This window comes from Gopherus flavomarginatus, chromosome 7, assembly GCF_025201925.1.
Source record: "Gopherus flavomarginatus isolate rGopFla2 chromosome 7, rGopFla2.mat.asm, whole genome shotgun sequence".
Taxonomy (NCBI): Eukaryota; Metazoa; Chordata; order Testudines; family Testudinidae; genus Gopherus; species Gopherus flavomarginatus.
The window spans coordinates 7,865,204-7,881,724 of NC_066623.1; the positions used below are offsets into that span (position 1 = coordinate 7,865,204).

Below are 16,521 nucleotides of genomic sequence, written 5' to 3' on the forward strand. Positions count from 1 at the left end.
TGGCCGACTGACTATAGGAGTTAAACAATGAAACTGGTGATTAAGGCTACGATTGTCATGGAAGTCATGGAATCTGATTTTCATTGGCCTCCATGATATTTTCTGCCCTGGGGCTGGAGCTCCCAGCCAGCCCCGCCCTTGCAGCTCCCAGCCCCCAACCTGGCGGGTGGACCCCGTGCTGCAGTAAGCAGGTGGGGACCCTGTGCCGCTGCCCAGCCGTGGGAGGCAGGCAGGCAGGGGGACCCTTCAGCTACCAGCTGCCTGGGGCAAGGGGACCCCACACTAGCCCAGCTTCAGGGGCAGGGGGACTCCAGAGCTCCCATGGATATTTTTAGTAAAAGTCAGGGACAGGCCACGGGCTGCCATTTATTTTTATTTATTTCCCATTACCTGCCCCTGAGTTTTACTAAAAAAATCTGTGACAAAAACTTAGCTTTATTGATGATACCCAGAGTGCTGTCAAAATGTACAGTGTAAAACACTGGGGAAAAGCTGCCTTTCTGTCTAATCCCTTGCAGTTACAGTAATATTTGGATATTGTTTGTAACAATAATGAGTACACATTTTCCAGACAAGTGACCTTTTATAATTGACCGTGACCCTTTAAATTGTTCTTAACCATATCACAGAAAATATACTTTGGTAACTTTGTTTGGCACGGTAGGAAATCAAATCAGCAGTAGAAAACAGGCAACATTCCTGGTGGTCTTCTAATAACCACTAAGACCAACTACAATGGTTTTGATAACCTATCAAATAAGCGTAATATAATCTCTGCAAACTGGCATTTACTTTGACACTTTGCAAACACCTGTATATTCACCTTATATTAGTAAATCAGACTTTGGTCCTCCAGATTTGCTGGGGTCAAGCTAATTGTCTGTAGGGCTTGACCTGTAAATAAATGCTTATGATTTTCTTCAAAACAAACTAATATTTTTAAGGGGTTAAATGCAGAAATGGTAGGTGGGACACTAAAACATCAATGGATCCAAATTGCTTCTTCAGGTTCCCCCACCTTTGAAGTGGCAGCTGGTTTGCTCCCACTCTTCTGCGTCACAACTATCACGGGAACCCACTGGAGTGAGTTTGTGGGGGAGGGTCTCGTAAGTGACCTTTTTTTAAAGCATGTGCTGGGGCTTTGGCATGTGACCTTTAAAATATTCTAGAATCTCTGCAAAACCTCATCATATGCTTATTAACACCCCGATGGTATTCCCCTCCTCTCCCAAATGTGCCAACTTGGTGCTCCTACAGGGATGCCGCCTTGTAGCCATGTTGGACTATCATAGCACAGTGAGAACTGGACAGGGTGACTTGAGGGGAGGAACCTAAAAGGAAGAAATCAGGCTTAGATTCCCTTGTGTGGCGAGTGTTGTTCCTCCTGCCAATGTTTGAGGCGTTCCACACACAACACTTGTGGATCACTTAAAAAAGAAAATATATGCTATCAGCCCAGCATCCCTGAGCAGCCTACCATAACAAATCAACATGTTTGCATGTAGTAGAGAGACAAATACTAGTATACAACAGATGGCAGTTCGAGGCTTACATGGGGCTGTTAAACAGTTGTGGGAAGAGAAGATTTAAAATCCCATGACAAAGTACCCTGCTGGTGTCCTTTTGTTAGAACTAAGCCTGCAAGTGCATTCACTACTATAGAGGTTTTATCTTGGAGGTTAATTTTATTTGGCTCCACTGTCTGGTGTTTTCCAAGTGACTTCAGTTTGAATCTGTCATGTTACACCTGGTACAGCAATTGCCTGCTTCCACCTTTCTCTCTCTCAGGTTCCCCAAGGAAATACACTCTGGTCTCCTGGAAGTCATTTCCCCCTCTCCACATTTCTATCCAGACTTTTCTCGCCTCCGGGAATCTTTTGGCGATCCCAAGGAAAGAGTCAGGTAATATCAGAAGATTTAAAACTCTGAATAAGTAATACTTACATTCTCTATACTCCTGACTCAGAAGGGATAAATGCTTCTGTAGATTTATGCAGGGCCCTTAAATTTGCTTTTTGTGAGAATTAAGAACTTAGCAAACATGCATTGTTGTTAGCTTCATTTGGCTTAGCTTGCTCTGCTGTGTTTCCCATGTCTATTTTCCACAAGTCAAACTGAGACAGAGCTGCTAACCTGCAGGATACTTACCTTGAGAAGCCACTTGTTTTCCTGTTAACTCCAAACTAATCATATAGTAAAGAACAGGCTTTCTTTATCCCATCTTCTCCTCTCGTGAAAGTGAAAGGTGTATTGTGTTGGCTCCCTGTGACATTACCCAGGGTACAATCTGGACTGATTAACAGCTCTGTCCTCTCAGTTCACCAATCTGGGATGCCTTTTAACACTGCTTTGCTGTGAGAGCAGCCACTCCTGGTCTGCTCACACACAGTCTCCAGCATGTAAATTACTCCCAGTTATAGTATGAGAGTGCTATAGCCAGCCACTCATGTGTTACACTGCAGAGCAACACCAGCAAATTCCCAGTCCCAGGCTTTCCCCCAGAAATGTGTCTTGTACTGCCCAGCCCTCTCCTGGACAATGCAAGCTCATATAAAGTCTGTCATTTTATTGATAGAAAATGATATGCACACACCCTATTATCGCAAATGGAGTGTGTGTCTGTCTCTCTCTCACGCACGTTTAGATAAAACAAGTGCATTATCTACAAAAGATAGATTTTAAGTGACTACAAGTAATGAGGCATAAAAGTCAGAATTGGGTTACAAGAAAATAAAAGTAAAATGCAACTAATGCCTAATTTAACAAGCTAAGTGAATTCAAAGTAAAGTCTCTCTCACCACATGTTCTAGCAGTTTTACTGGCTGACTTCCTTTTAGTCAGGATCCCTTCCCCCATCCAAAGCTTTTTCCTTTGTCCTTCAGGTGTTGTGGATGCCGTTGAGAGAAAAGGAGGGATCATTTGTGATGTCTTCTCTCTTATAGTTGTTTCTCGTATTCAGGAATCATCTCCAACTGAGATTTAGGAGACAAAGTCTGTGTGGATGGGAACCCACAGCTATTTCTTTGTCATGATGTAGATTTTTCACCCACATCCTCTTTCCTGCCAAAGAATGGCCACTTAACCAAGCGGTGGTTCATTTGATTTTTTGTAGACACCTGGCTGAGGCGTTGGCTAGCCTTTTGTCTCTGGGGAACTGGTCTGTGGTTGCTCCTCCAGACTTGGAACATGTCTTAATACCATACAGAGGAATCTTATAAATTTACATGCAGTGTTGCCACACATACTTTACCAGGACAATAATGATCAGCAAATTATGAGTTTTCAGATGACACCTTACAAGGCATACTTTGTACAAAATTTATCATAGTCTTGTAAAAGGGTGAATATAAGGGTGCACAGACTGTCACACTCCCCAAACGAAGCATCTGCTGGCTGGTAGGAAGGCAATGTTGTTCTCATCACATTTGTCTGGTTTGCAGGTGGAGAACTAAACAGAACTTAGATTACTGCTTTTTAATGATGTATGCCCAGTCCAAAGGCATTTACTATGTGCAGGTAAGTTTGGTGGTGGGGTGGGAATGTATGAATTCCCTGAGACACGTATCTTGTACCAGTGAGTGTAGGGAGGTGTGTGTGTGTGTGTGTGTGTGTGTGTGTGTGTGTGTGTGTGTGTGTGTGTGTGTAAAACATAAAGTGGAGTCTTTGATGTGGGGGAGGGGAAAAAAGGAGAGGTTAATTCAAATGGTGTTGGAGTGTTTCTGGTGTTGACTGTTCTCCAGATGTGACACCCATAGGATATGCTGTCTCTTTCACATCCAGTCCTCCCAAGTCTGATTCAGGAACTCCTCTGCATTTCTCCTTCAACCTATATATATATATATATATATATATATATATATATATATATATAATCTGTGTGTGTGTGTGCGCGCGCGTGCACAGCTATTTACTTTGGACCAGGTTAGATTAACGCTTTGCAAGCCAAAACATAAGTCTTCATTGTAGCGTGAAGTAGATTCTCCTGAAAACAAAGCATATTAGTTCTACATTATGGGCAGCATGCGATTGTGGGAGGGATGACTCACTTTGAAATTTGCCAACCTCTGGTGCCACACTGCAGAAAAACTTTACAATGGAACCTGGTCTAATGGCTAGAAAAGTAGCAGTGCCTTTGCTGTCATGTATGAGCTGCAGCTTACCCAACGCAGCTGTTAAAGTTCCCTTTGGCCAAACAAGCTAAAGAATTTTGCCCAGGAATGGAAGAGGTGGAGATTCACAAAGAGTAGGAGTCAGTTTTCCTTTAGCCTGTTGGATTAGATTAGAAGTGTATGTTCCCACAACAAACTCTGCCTTTGCCAAAACCTTCCCCTGCCTTCCTGTGTCGAATGTTGTGCTGTGGAGAGACTGGAACAGAACATGTGTTTTTGTTGCATGTGCTAAGTTTCCTTTTCCCCTTGCAGCTCGAGGACGACATTGTAGCCAAACCAAACTATCTCAACACAATGAAGAACTTTGCTCTGCAGCAACCATCTGAGGAGTGGATGATCCTGGAATTCTCACAGCTTGGGTTTATTGGTAACTTACTTCCTCTCCCTACCCCCCAGCATCTTCCATATGTGGCTATCACATAGCTAGCTAGATCTTACAAACAGCAACCTCCTTGCTTAGAGATGTTTTCCCATAGTAAGGGTAAATTCCGTATGCTTGGCTTCTTCTAACACTTCTATAGTGACTCTGACTTGCTCAGGAAATAAACTACCTCCAAGTTTTCTGTCCTGAGCCTCCTGGTCCTTGGGTAGTTACACAGCTGGAAGGAGAACCTGTGTGTCAGTCACCTTCCTGTTGACGCAGTTCAGATAAAACAAAGAGCATGGCAACAGCAACTGACCCTAGCTTCTCATTGCCTTTTATGTGGCGTAATGTTTTACTGATGTGGTGAGTTAAACAGGCCAAGCTTCCTATGAGACTTAGCTTACAAGTGGGTAGGGATGGTGCTTGTCCATGTTGCATCTTCCACAAGTATTAAACTACTGATATTCTGATTCATTTTTAATAAAAAAAAATAAATCTGCCCAGTGGCCCAGCAGAGAGGCTTGCTTCCTGGATGTGACTGGTTGCTTCTTGGTTGGACGGGATCTAGAAGCACCTGCAATAACACGCTCAGTCTGAGGGCCGGAGGAAGTTTTATATCAGCTGAGAACTATTTCAGGAGCAGCACTGTATGGTTATGCAGGCAGTTTGGATATTCCTCTGCTGGGTGTTGGCTACATTCGTTTAACGGGGTTTGATGTTTTTCTGAGGTCTCAGGGCAGGAGAATAATCTGTGCTAGAACTGTGCATGAATTCCATTTTCACCCATACCTCTCTGGTGTCCCCTCCCCACCTGGTGTGAATGTTCCATGCTATTGACCTTGACTTCAGTGGGACTCACAACAGTGTGTGTTGCTAACTCGCTAGCAACAGTTCTATAATGAATTCTAATTTTAGAACTGTACAGGCAGCATCAGTGATGCTGATGCATAAGCTCCAACTGCGCAAATCCATGGTTACTTGAAACTCCGTTAAAGATGCAAGGAGAGAAACCAGTTTTTCCCCTGAGGAACCTGTAATTCTTTTCAGTTGCTGGATCTTGTTTGTTTCATACTGTATCTGCTTTGTCTCTTCTCCATCCAAATATGCTTTCAGGAAAGATGTTCAAATCACTGGATCTCAGCCTGATTGTGGAGTTTATACTCATGTTCTACAAGGACAAGCCTATTGACTGGCTCCTTGATCACATCCTTTGGGTGAAAGTATGCAATCCAGAAAAAGATGCGGTAAGTAAACAATCCCCACAGAGGGCTCGGAGAATCTTTCCACTCTGCACTTCCTCTGAATTTCCAGAACTTGTTGGGAAAGATGGGAAGATCTCTTTTTATAAGAAATAGTGATGATGAATTTTTGTTCTGAATCTTTGTTAATCTCATTTAGCCAGGAAAGCTTCCTTGGGATCTTACCTAGGAAAAAAATGTTTGGAAAATTCACTATGTTGCCTTCCAGATGAGCATGTTGCTAAGAGATGCTTTATGGGGATTCTTTGTGATGGGTAGAAAAGTCAGAACCTCCCTTCTGTAGAAGGATACTTCCCATTCCCATAATCTCTCCGATGCTAGGGGAAATTGAGACCGGCTCCTTCTTTAACTCCATTATTAGAGGATTTTCCCATAAACCCTAAAGAGAGTGGTCTCTTCCCCTCCATGCTTTTATCTTAACTATGTGTTCCCTTCCTTGAAGCCTGTCTCCCCTCACTCCCTTTACTTATTGTAACAGCAAAATAACCCTTTGGAATTGCACTTGAGTGCCCCTGTCAATCTGGAGCACACGTGCATGCTGACTTGTGTGTTTCTACTTAACCAGAGCAGATCAAGGATCCCATTTCAGCTCCCTGAGCTTCTCCACAGCCAGGAGGGTGGTAGCCATGTAGAGACGTAAAGGGCGGGGGAGTCTAGGGGAATCCTTATTGCTGTCTTGTGGTCATTTTGATCTATTGTTTACTGTGCTATGTGTGTCTGATGCTTTACAGATGAGAATAAAAAAGCGACATCCTTTCTGGTGTTCTAAATGAAACTAGCAACAACAAATCAGAGTAACCGGGATGGAGTGGAGGGTATGGGAGGATGAGGGTTGCAGCCGTGAGTGTGAGATGAACTCATTGCCAGATGCACACCCTGGTCTTGTATTTGAATACATTTAAATCTGAGGCAGAGGTCAGTGCCGCAGAGACCCCCAGAGAAGCAGGGCTAGTGTCTGTCTCTAGTAGGTTTTTATCTTTTCTCTTCTGTTCACTCTGAGAGATAGGTAGCAGTATCCATTAGATCCTCTTGCGTGTAGGGTGATTTGTGGTCTGAACACCATTTGTTTGTTCTCCAGGCGGTTTTTGCCTGGTGTGCTCTTGGGTGACAGACCCATTCTCAATCAACATATCCTACAGAACCTCTTTTGGTCTGGGCAAGATTGGGATTTGTTTGTGCATCTGCTCCATGCAGGAGTGATGAGATGCAGCTGGTGCTTCTCCGCCCCCTCCCCCCCACATATTTAGCTTGAGTGGTGGTTTAATGCGATTCCCACTGCACAGCCAATTTAGCTCATACTCTCCTACCTGACTGCTTCGCCTCCGCTATCTTCTCAGGGGATGCTGCAAACCTCTGAATTGTTGCTTTTTTACAAATTTAACCTAATTCTAGTGTGGATTTCTCGCTCCTTCTCCCACTGTGTGCATGATTAACTCTCTGCAGCGCCCCTTTAAATGTGACTTGTAAATCAAATTGGTAGCTGCTAGGATTTGCTTTCTTGATTGAAAGTTTGCTTGACCTGAGCTCTTTGGAAAATGCTTTGCCTGATCTGCATACATCCTGTTCTCTTTACATTTGAAAACTAATTGTAGATTTATCTGGGATAAAGTTGCATATGAAGAGCTGACCTTGCTGTGACTAGCAGAGCAGTTCTCCACCCTAATGTGCCTAGAACAATGTTGCTTTCATTAAATGTGTCCTTAACAAAATGAGTAAACGGGGGGGGGAGGGGTGTTAAGGGCACTAACAAATACCCTAACCTGTTTTTCCCATCTAGGTTAAAATAAGGACCTGAAATGAGCTGGTTTTTTTGCTGGCAGTGCAAAGAGATTCTCCCATTAACATGGCCAGTTTTAATTTTATAATGTAATGAGAGTTGGATTAAGGGATTAGCTCTGCAGGCTGCGTTTCAGAATACCCTGGAATGTCCAGGTTCCGGGGAGGCACAGCAGACTTGCCAACTCTTGCGGATTGATCATGAGAGTCACAATTTCTGAGTAAAATTATTTCACAGTAGAACTCTCAAATGTCAGGATTGTGGGCTGGGGGGTTTCCAGCTTGGGGGCTGGGGGGAAATCCTGACATCTGAGACCTCTAAAAGTAAGGCTTGATTTTACTTAGCAATTCTGTCAGCCATAGCAGGGGCTCCCCCTGTCAATCCTCGGGTGTGGGGCGGCGGGGCCAGACTCCTGCTGTCAAGCGCAGGTGACTGCTCCCCTGCCAGCCTGGGAAATGGGAGAGGGGACCCCACTTCAGGGCCCCCTCCACACACCTGGGGTGGGTGAAGAAATCCTAAGAGAAGCAGAAAAGTAAGGCTGGGAGGGCTGAACCATGGCCTGAGGGCTGCAGGGGGACTGAAGTGAGGAGGGTGGGGGCTGATGGGGTTGAGGGCCTGTACTGATGGTGAGTTCTGAGCAGATGGGGTGAGTTCTGGGAGGGTGAACTGAGGGCAGTGGGGGTTGATGAGGTGAAGAGCTGAACTGATGGGGTGGTGGTGATGTGGGTAGGAGGACTGAATTGAGGGTGGATGGGTGAGGGCAAACTGATGGGAGGGCTGGGGGACAGGATTAATTGATGGGCAGAAGACGGGCAGATGTGGGGCGTGAGAGCTCCTGCAGCAGGGGCCAAAGTCACCTTATCCAGTACATATGGGAGAGTGGGCAGCACTACTATGTGCACACCCTGGGGATGGGTGGGGTGGGGGTTCAAACATCGAGAGACTGAGCTAAAAAACACATCATGGGGTCAATCTCATGATTTCTTGGAGTCAAACATGAGTTTTGGTCTCTTGAAGTTGGCAGTACTGCACAGATAACTGGGGCTGTGCCAAGGGCTTGCTTAGCAGGAAAGGCTTGAGCACCACTGATGGGATTCTATGCAGCTTGTCCCCCTTTTTAGATGTTAGTATAGTGCAAGGACTGCATTCAGAGCGCCCATCATAAAGGGTACGTAGACAGACCTCATTGAGTTTGATGCTTTGCAAACGTCCCTATAAGTGGGGTCACAAAAATTTTTGTACCCTTTCGTTCCCTGTGCTTAAATCCATACTTGCATTCCATTTCCCTCCCCACAAGGAAAACTGAATTAAATTTCTAGCTAATACGACTCCTGTGCAATGTACTGTGGATAAATCCCCACAAGCCAGAGGCTTCTAATAAGTGTCCTGGATATGATATAACTATCAGGGGGCAGCCGTCATTCTGGTCATTCTATGACAGATTTAAAAGTCACTATTCTTGAACAAAAATCTTCAGAAACAGACTTCAAAGAGCAGGCATCTGATGAAGTGGGTATTCACCCACGAAAGCTCATGCTCCAATACGTCTGTTAGTCTATAAGGTGCCACAGGACTCTTTGCTGCTTTTACAGATCCAGACTAACACAGCTACCCCTCTGATACTAAACTTCAAAAAGGAACAGCAGAACTAAAATTCATTTGCAAATTTATCATCATTAATCTGGGTTTGAATAGGGACGGGGAGTGGCTGGCTCATTACAGAAGCAGCTTTGCTTCTCCTGGAATTGACACCACCTCATCTATTATTGGGAGTGGACTACATCCACCCTGACTGAACTGGCCCTGTCAACACTGGTTCTCCACTTGCGAGGTACTCCCTTCTCTTCATGTGTCATTATATAATGGCTGCAGCTGTAACTTTCACTCCATGCATCTGACGAAGTGGGTTTTTTACCCACGAAAGCTTATACCCAAATAAATTCGTTAATCTTTAAGGTGCCACCGGACTCCTTGTTGTTGTTTTTATGATATAACTAGACTGTCTTTTCCCTAGGACTCCTCTCTGCTCCTTTCCCCAATCTCTCTCTGTCTGGTTTCCTCTCTGCTCAGGGCCGGCTTTACCATTTTTGCCGCCCCAAGCAAAAAAAAGAAAAAAAAGCCGCTCAGACTGCCGCCTGAACTGCTGAAGCACACTTGGACTGTGCTGCCCTGAGAATGGATGGAATACTGCCCCTTAGCATATACCCCCACTTAGCATGTGCCACCCCAAGCACATGCTTCCTCTGCTGGTGCCTGGAGCCGGCTCTGTCTCTGTTCCACGTTCCACAATATTTTTCTCACTCTTTTTTCCCTTTGTCCCTTTCTGCTCTCTCTCTCCTCTGTAGAATGTGAACCTGATAACAGTAGTTCAGATTAGAGTTGAACTTTCAACCTCACCTTGTTGGGGTGGTGTGAAATCAGGCCAAACAGCTTTGCCAGAGGAACTAGCAAACTAATAAAAACCCTACCAGAGTTTGTACCCAGCTTGTCCAAAGAGAGGAGCATTGTTTGGGAGGAAGAGCTAAATCAGCTGAGCTCTCTGCTCTTCAGTCAATGAAAATCCAAGGATTGAGGCAGGAACGAAATGAGTTTCCTGGGAAACCAGAGAGGTTGATCTATTTTGTTCCTTTGAAATTAACAGCTGAGAATTTAGGGAGGAAGGGCACTGATTAGGCAGACAGCAGAATACACTTGGCAGTGTTGGGTGAGGAGGGAGAGTTTGAAATTTAGGCCTTGGAATTAATAAGAGCATAGGTGCTTTTGCTCATGCTGGTGGACCAGCTCACCGAATCCTTCTGCATAATGAGTTGAAAGTCACTGACAGATTCATCTTGCAAATCAAAAGCAGAGTAAAGGGTGTTTCCCACAGTTCTCTCTCCCCCATGATCTGACCTGACCTTACCTTTGCTTTCCCCCACTCCTGGTGATCCAGGCGCTCTGCACGACAAAGGCAGAAGCCAGAGTTCTCACAGTGCTTTCTCATTTCAGAAACATTGTGACAGGCAGAAGGCGAACCTGAGAATCCGCTTCAAGCCCTCACTCTTCCAGCACGTGGGAACCCACTCCTCCTTGGCTGGGAAGATACAGAAATTGAAAGTGGGTATCTGACACCATGGCATTGCATTCTTCCCCCACCCATAAAGATCTCTGTGATGTCAGGCCCTTCTTGCACTCTGGATTCACATGCATTTGCCAACTTGCCACATTTGGAAATCAGATATGGTGCTTGGAATTTCATATCTTAATGGCCAGGTTTCCATTTGGGAGTGGAGTAATGCAGCATCTCTGCTCCCCCTTTTGTCTTTTCAACAAGGGACACCTTCAAGCTCAGCAAATTTAAATGAATATTTTAGACACCTTTATTAAACTCTCCTTTTTCCTCCTGTCATCACTGGACTGCTGGTTGCTAGGTAATCTGTACTAAAAACTGCGTGTTAATGCTACGGTGGTTGGTGTAATGCAAATTCATAGATTCCATTGTATTTGAGTTTTCTAACTTTTTGAGCAGGGGAAGCAGATGCTTCATTCAGGGCATTACAGGTGGAAGGGAGGCACCAGACAGAAGAGGAATGTTTTACTTCCCGAGATAATGAAGTTTTTTAAAATGTGTTGAAAGGAAATCGGAATTCAGTCAGGAAACCAGGTCTTGAAGCAGGGCATGTGCCATGACTAAAGAGGTTAGGACACATTCACTAGCCAGGTTTCCCTAATCCCATTTGTTTGAGTGCATCAGAGCTGCAATGTACTTGAAGAGAGGTTGAGGTTGACTGGTGTTTCCATCCGCCTCCAGAGGCTGGAGGTACTTGACCTTCAGTCTTGAGCATCACAACACAGCTGAGCTTGTAGTGTAACAGCCCTTCTTGTCATGTTGTGGTCATTCCGGGTTGCTGTGTTTTACCTGATTCTTGGTGTTTATTTTTAGGCAAATTAAGGCTCACTTCTTAACCATGTAAATTGTATGGCGGGGGAGGGGGACTATTTAAATGTCAACAAAATCCAACTACAAAGGAGTGCCGCTAATTTTTTTCGTAAAGTATTATGCAATAAAAATTCGAGAAGCATGATTTGTACTCAAGTATGGCTCTGTAACTGATACAAAATATCACTTTATGGTATAATCCAGTCCAAATAACCCAGTCATTCTCTGATATAACTCAATCACTGGCAAGTAATTTGACTCAGGTTAATAAGACTTTCCTTAGCTTGTAAGATGCTTGAGGCACGGTTCTGTGTTTGTATGGCACCTACCATTATGGGGCCTCGGTCCTGATTGGGGCTCCTATGTGCTACCACAGTGCATATGATGATTTCCCCTTTGCAGCCCTGTGCTTCTGGGAATCGGCTCCCCAAATGAACCCGAGGGCTCTGCTGTTCCCCATGCCCTTTGCAAACCAGCTTCCATCTCACATTCTGTAAATGTTGCATTGATACTTTGGCATTGGGATGTTGGAACCTTTAATCTGTGTCTCCCTAAAGCTAGAAACCCTATTTATTTCTCATTCAATGAAAGCCTTGTGTGAGATTTCACTCTTGCTTTGCATTGTATGTGTTGAGGACAAAGACTTTGGAAAGCAAGCCCTGCGAAAAGAACATGTCAACCCTCCCGCAGAGGTGAGCACCAGTCTGAAAACCTACCAACACTTTACGTTGGAGAAAGCCTACCTGAGAGAAGACTTCTTCTGGGCATTCACCCCCATGGCAGGAGACTTCATCCGATTCAGATTCTTTAAACCACTCCGCATCGAAAGGTCAGTGTGTTGGGGTGTGCTCAGCGGTGGGGGAAATATACAAAACTAGGGGCTGAGATGTGCTTCCCTTTTTCTGTCCCCATATTACCCTGATTTTTATCCCAAGTGGTGCAGGCTGCTTCTCTGACTCCATTTTACTTTCCTTTGCATTTAACTAGTTGCTGCCCCGCCCCTCCTTGCAAAGGCAAGCCTTTGTCATTTCACTCCTTATATTAGATGTCTTGATTTTCCTCTCTGGAGTGTTGTCCCTTGTGCCCAGACAGGTGTCTCATCCTGCTGGCTGCAGAGCAGAAACTCGCACACCCTGATTCTAGACTTGGCTTTGCATAGCTCTGACCACTGCCAGGGAAGAGCAGCACGATAATAAAAACAGCTGTATTAAACTCCCTGTTCTGTGTTGCTGGCAGATAACACAGCTCTGTGAATGCATCGTGTCTAAAGGGCGGGGTCTCCTGACTCAGGGCAGTTCCCTTGGGAAGCGTCGGGGCCTTTATAGGAGAATAAAATTGGAACTGAACTGGGGAGAGTAGTTTATGGGTCAGATTTCTTGCTGCCTTGATAGTCAGTAGGAGGGGCCTGACCTTTCTGGGAAACAGTCCTGCCTGGGTTTTTTCGTCTCTAAGCATGCCCCAGAATAAGGCCTTGCTCATCCCTCCCCTCAACCCCCCTGACCACTGCAAGTAACCCTTTCAATCTTTCAGTACCCTGGTAGCAGGTGTTGCAGAAACCCTTTCTCTTTTTGAGGACAAGTAGTGGTATCAATGCTGCTCCTTGGCTTTGCCTACAATATACTTTATACTTCCAAAATAGTATGCAAACGTCCATCCCAGAGCCTCCCCTCCCCCATGAGGCAGGTGTGCATTGTTGTCGCTCTCCCACTTTTGCAGATGAGGGGAAGCTGTGCCAGATGGGAGGGGTCTAAAGGGACCTGTTTTTCCAGAGAAAGGAACAACTCATCTTCACCTAGCTTTGTTCAGGCCCATGATGTGATGGTGTGTGCAGATGTCACTTCACCAAGCCTGGCAGTTTTGTCTCGATCTGGTATTGAGGCATCTCATCTCTGAGACTCCTTCTTCTGCATGTGTCTGTTAGTTATAATCCCAATACACCTGCAGCAATGGTGACATGAAAAACCCCTTATCCAGAAAGTCCATTTTATGAAGCCTGCCCAGAACTCCCGCAGCCCTCCTTCACCCAGAGCTCACTCTGTTACCTCTCAAGATCATAGACTTTAAGGTCAGAAGGGACCATTATGATTATCTAGTCTGACCTCCTGCACAATGCAGGCCACAGAACCTCACCCACCCACTCCTGTAACAAACCCCTAACCTATGTCTGAGTTATTGAAGTCCTCAAATCGTAGTTTAAAGACCTCCAAGGTGCAGAGAATCCTCCAGCAAGTGACTCATGCCCCACGCTGCAGAGGAAGGTGAGCCTGACCCCAAATATGGCAATCAGTTAAACCCTAAGCATGTGGGCAAGACTCACCAGCCAGCGCCCAGGAAAGAATTCTCTGTAGTAACTTAGATCCCATCCCATCTAACATCCTATCACAGACCATTGGGCATATTTACCTGCTAATAATCAAAAATCAATTAATTGCCAAAATTAGGCTACCCCATCATACCATCCCCTCCATAAATTTATCAAGCTTAGTCTTGGAGCCAGATATGTCTTTTGCCCCCACTACTTCCCTTGGAAGGCTGTTCCAGAACTTCACTCCTCGAATGATTATAAACCTTCTAATTTCAAGTCTAAACTTCCCAATGTCCAGTTTATATCTCTTTGTTCTTGTGTCCATGTTGGTACTAATCTTAAATAATTCCTCTCCCTCCCTGATATTTATCCCTCTGATATATTTATAAAGAGCAATCGTATCTCCCCTCAGCCTTCCTTTGGTTAGGCTAAACGCACCAGGCTCTTTGAGTCTCCTTTCATAAGGCAGGTTTTCCATTCCTCGGATCATCCTAGTAGCCCTTCTCTGTACCTGTTCCAGTTTGAATTCATCCTTCTTAAACACGGGAGACCAGAACTGCACACAATATTCCAGGTGAGGTCTTACCAGTGCCTGGTATAATGGTACTAACACCTCCTTATCTTTACTGGAAATACCTCTCATTGGGATGACAGCTGCTCCCATACACACTGGAACCCTTCACTTGTAAATGCAATGAAACAATAATCCATAATTCGCTGTTTTTGCATAAGGAGCCATCTCAGTGTCCCCATTGCAATGAAAACGACTCTCCATGAGCGTAAAGCTGCCTGTTTGGTTCAAGCAGCAAAGAATCCTGTGGCACCTTATAGACTAACAGACGTTTTGGAGCATGAGCTATAAGGTGCCACAGGATTCTTTGCTGCTTTTACAGATCCAGACTAACACGGCTACCCCTCTGATACTGTTTGGTTCAGACATTTGATAAATCACTCCTGGCAGGAGACATGATGATCTCCCCCAAACCTCTAAAATCCAGTCAGATTCTTACAGTTTTGGTCTCTGTTACACAGATTCTTCTTCCGCAGTGGCAACATTGAACACCCTGAAGACAAACTCTTCAATACGACTGTGGAGGTTTTGCCCTTCGATGTAAGTTTTGTGGTATCGGGCTGGAGGTTGAGGGTAGAGAGAAGTGGAAGTTTTGCAGGGGGGGGGGGTTAAAATTCTAAGGGAAATGTTTAGTAAGTGCATGTGATCTATTGGCTGTGACGTGTTTGCTGGTCCTGCTAGTATCAGACTATTCTGACTTTGTTATTAATAATCGTGCCTTTAGTGCCTACGGTTTGTGTTAGGCACGCCACAAATACAGAGCAGCAGACAGTCTCTGCAGAGCTTACAGTCTAAACAGACAAGACGGACACCGATGGGGGAAAAAGTCTAGCACGCCAGCAGAGTGATTGCAGCAAATGTCATGTTTGTCCCATGACTTTTGCTGGGCATTTGGTTTAGTTCAGAGGGGATCAGCTAAACAGACAGAAAGATGAAGAGAAAGGAGATGCTGAAGGGAAGTGGGGTGAGGGGGACAGGGCAGGGGACAAGAGGGTAAGAGGGGCAGGTATAGAATGAAGCTGAAGGGAAGGGCAGGGAGAGTGTTGGAGAAAACAGCCAATCAGCACAGGGTAGAGAGAGCGCCGTCAAAACTTTCTACAGTTTTGAGTGTCCAGTGGTCCCTGCTGTGGCTACTTCTGCAGCTGCTCCTACTGCCTGGAGTCTCTGGCTGGCTCCATTCTGCAGTTTTCCCCTACAACTACATGGGGAGGAGAGGCACTGAGTTCTAGTGCCGGCAGAGAGGGGCAGAAGTCTCCCTTGCATGCTTCTGAGTTGGGGCAAGAAGAGGCCCAAGCAGGGCCCCACTTTATGCTCCTCAGTCCCTGCTTTGGTTGCATCTGCAGCTGCTCCTACCAGCTGAAGACTCTGGCTGGTTTCTTGCTGCAGTTGTCCTCAAAGTCACATGGCTGCCTGGTGTTGGATATATAACTTCTCTATAGGTTAAAATTAGATCAGGACCTGCAATCCAAAACCAATCAAATTATAAGGTGAGTGGGAGGGCAGGTAGATTCAGATTCCCAATCTGAACCATCCCCCTATGGTTTTTGTTCCAATTCAGATCAGAAACCATTGGGTGCATACTTTCCAGTCCAGAGGCCAATGGAATCTTGCAGAAGACCACCTGTTCTCTTGTGATTCTAATCCAGGATCTCATTAGGCCTAGAACAGATGATCTTGTCAGATTTCCACCACTTTGGGATAAAATCTTTCAAGAAGATCATGTAAAACTACTGTGCTGTCTAATCGGAACCCAAAACCTAGTCCTGGCTCATACCCGAAGCCATGGGGTAAACCAGGTGCTGCTGCTGCCTCTGTGTAGTTAAGACACAAGCACATGCAGTAGACACACCTCATGGTTTAATACCTCCCCTGTATGTTTTAATATACTATACTTGTGCTTGAAAGGAAAGACCTTACAACAAGTCTGCATGTTGCTACAGTGATTTCCTTTGAAAGTTGCAATGCTGTTTGCTTTATGGCTCTGGCTATTAATGCTGTACCCACAGCAGGCTTCCTAAATTTTTGCCACTGGCTTTCTGCAATGACTATCTGTTTCCCACACAGAGTCTCCAGTCAGATAAGGAAGCCCTGCAGGAGGGAAGAGGGACAGTGTTCAAGTACCACAGGACATCAGATGGCTACATACAGATAGGTAAA

General features: G+C 45.2%; 1 protein-coding gene across 3 annotated transcripts in view; it reads left to right on the top strand.

Annotated features, from left to right (window-relative positions):
• The window catches only part of MGAT4B (alpha-1,3-mannosyl-glycoprotein 4-beta-N-acetylglucosaminyltransferase B), a 103,724-nt gene that overhangs the window by 80,464 nt on the left and 6,739 nt on the right, over nt 1-16,521 (top strand). The window contains exons 6-13 of one of the 3 annotated variants that reach the window (XM_050961565.1): nt 1,789-1,902; nt 3,441-3,516; nt 4,422-4,536; nt 5,647-5,777; nt 10,558-10,665; nt 12,124-12,317; nt 14,826-14,904; nt 16,429-16,516. In XM_050961565.1, coding sequence (XP_050817522.1) covers nt 1,789-1,902; nt 3,441-3,516; nt 4,422-4,536; nt 5,647-5,777; nt 10,558-10,665; nt 12,124-12,317; nt 14,826-14,904; nt 16,429-16,516 — 905 coding nt within the window. The remainder of the gene's footprint in view (nt 1-1,788; nt 1,903-3,440; nt 3,517-4,421; nt 4,537-5,646; nt 5,778-10,557; nt 10,666-12,123; nt 12,318-14,825; nt 14,905-16,428; nt 16,517-16,521) is intronic. The other 2 variants (XM_050961563.1, XM_050961564.1) reach the window with 2 other exon arrangements.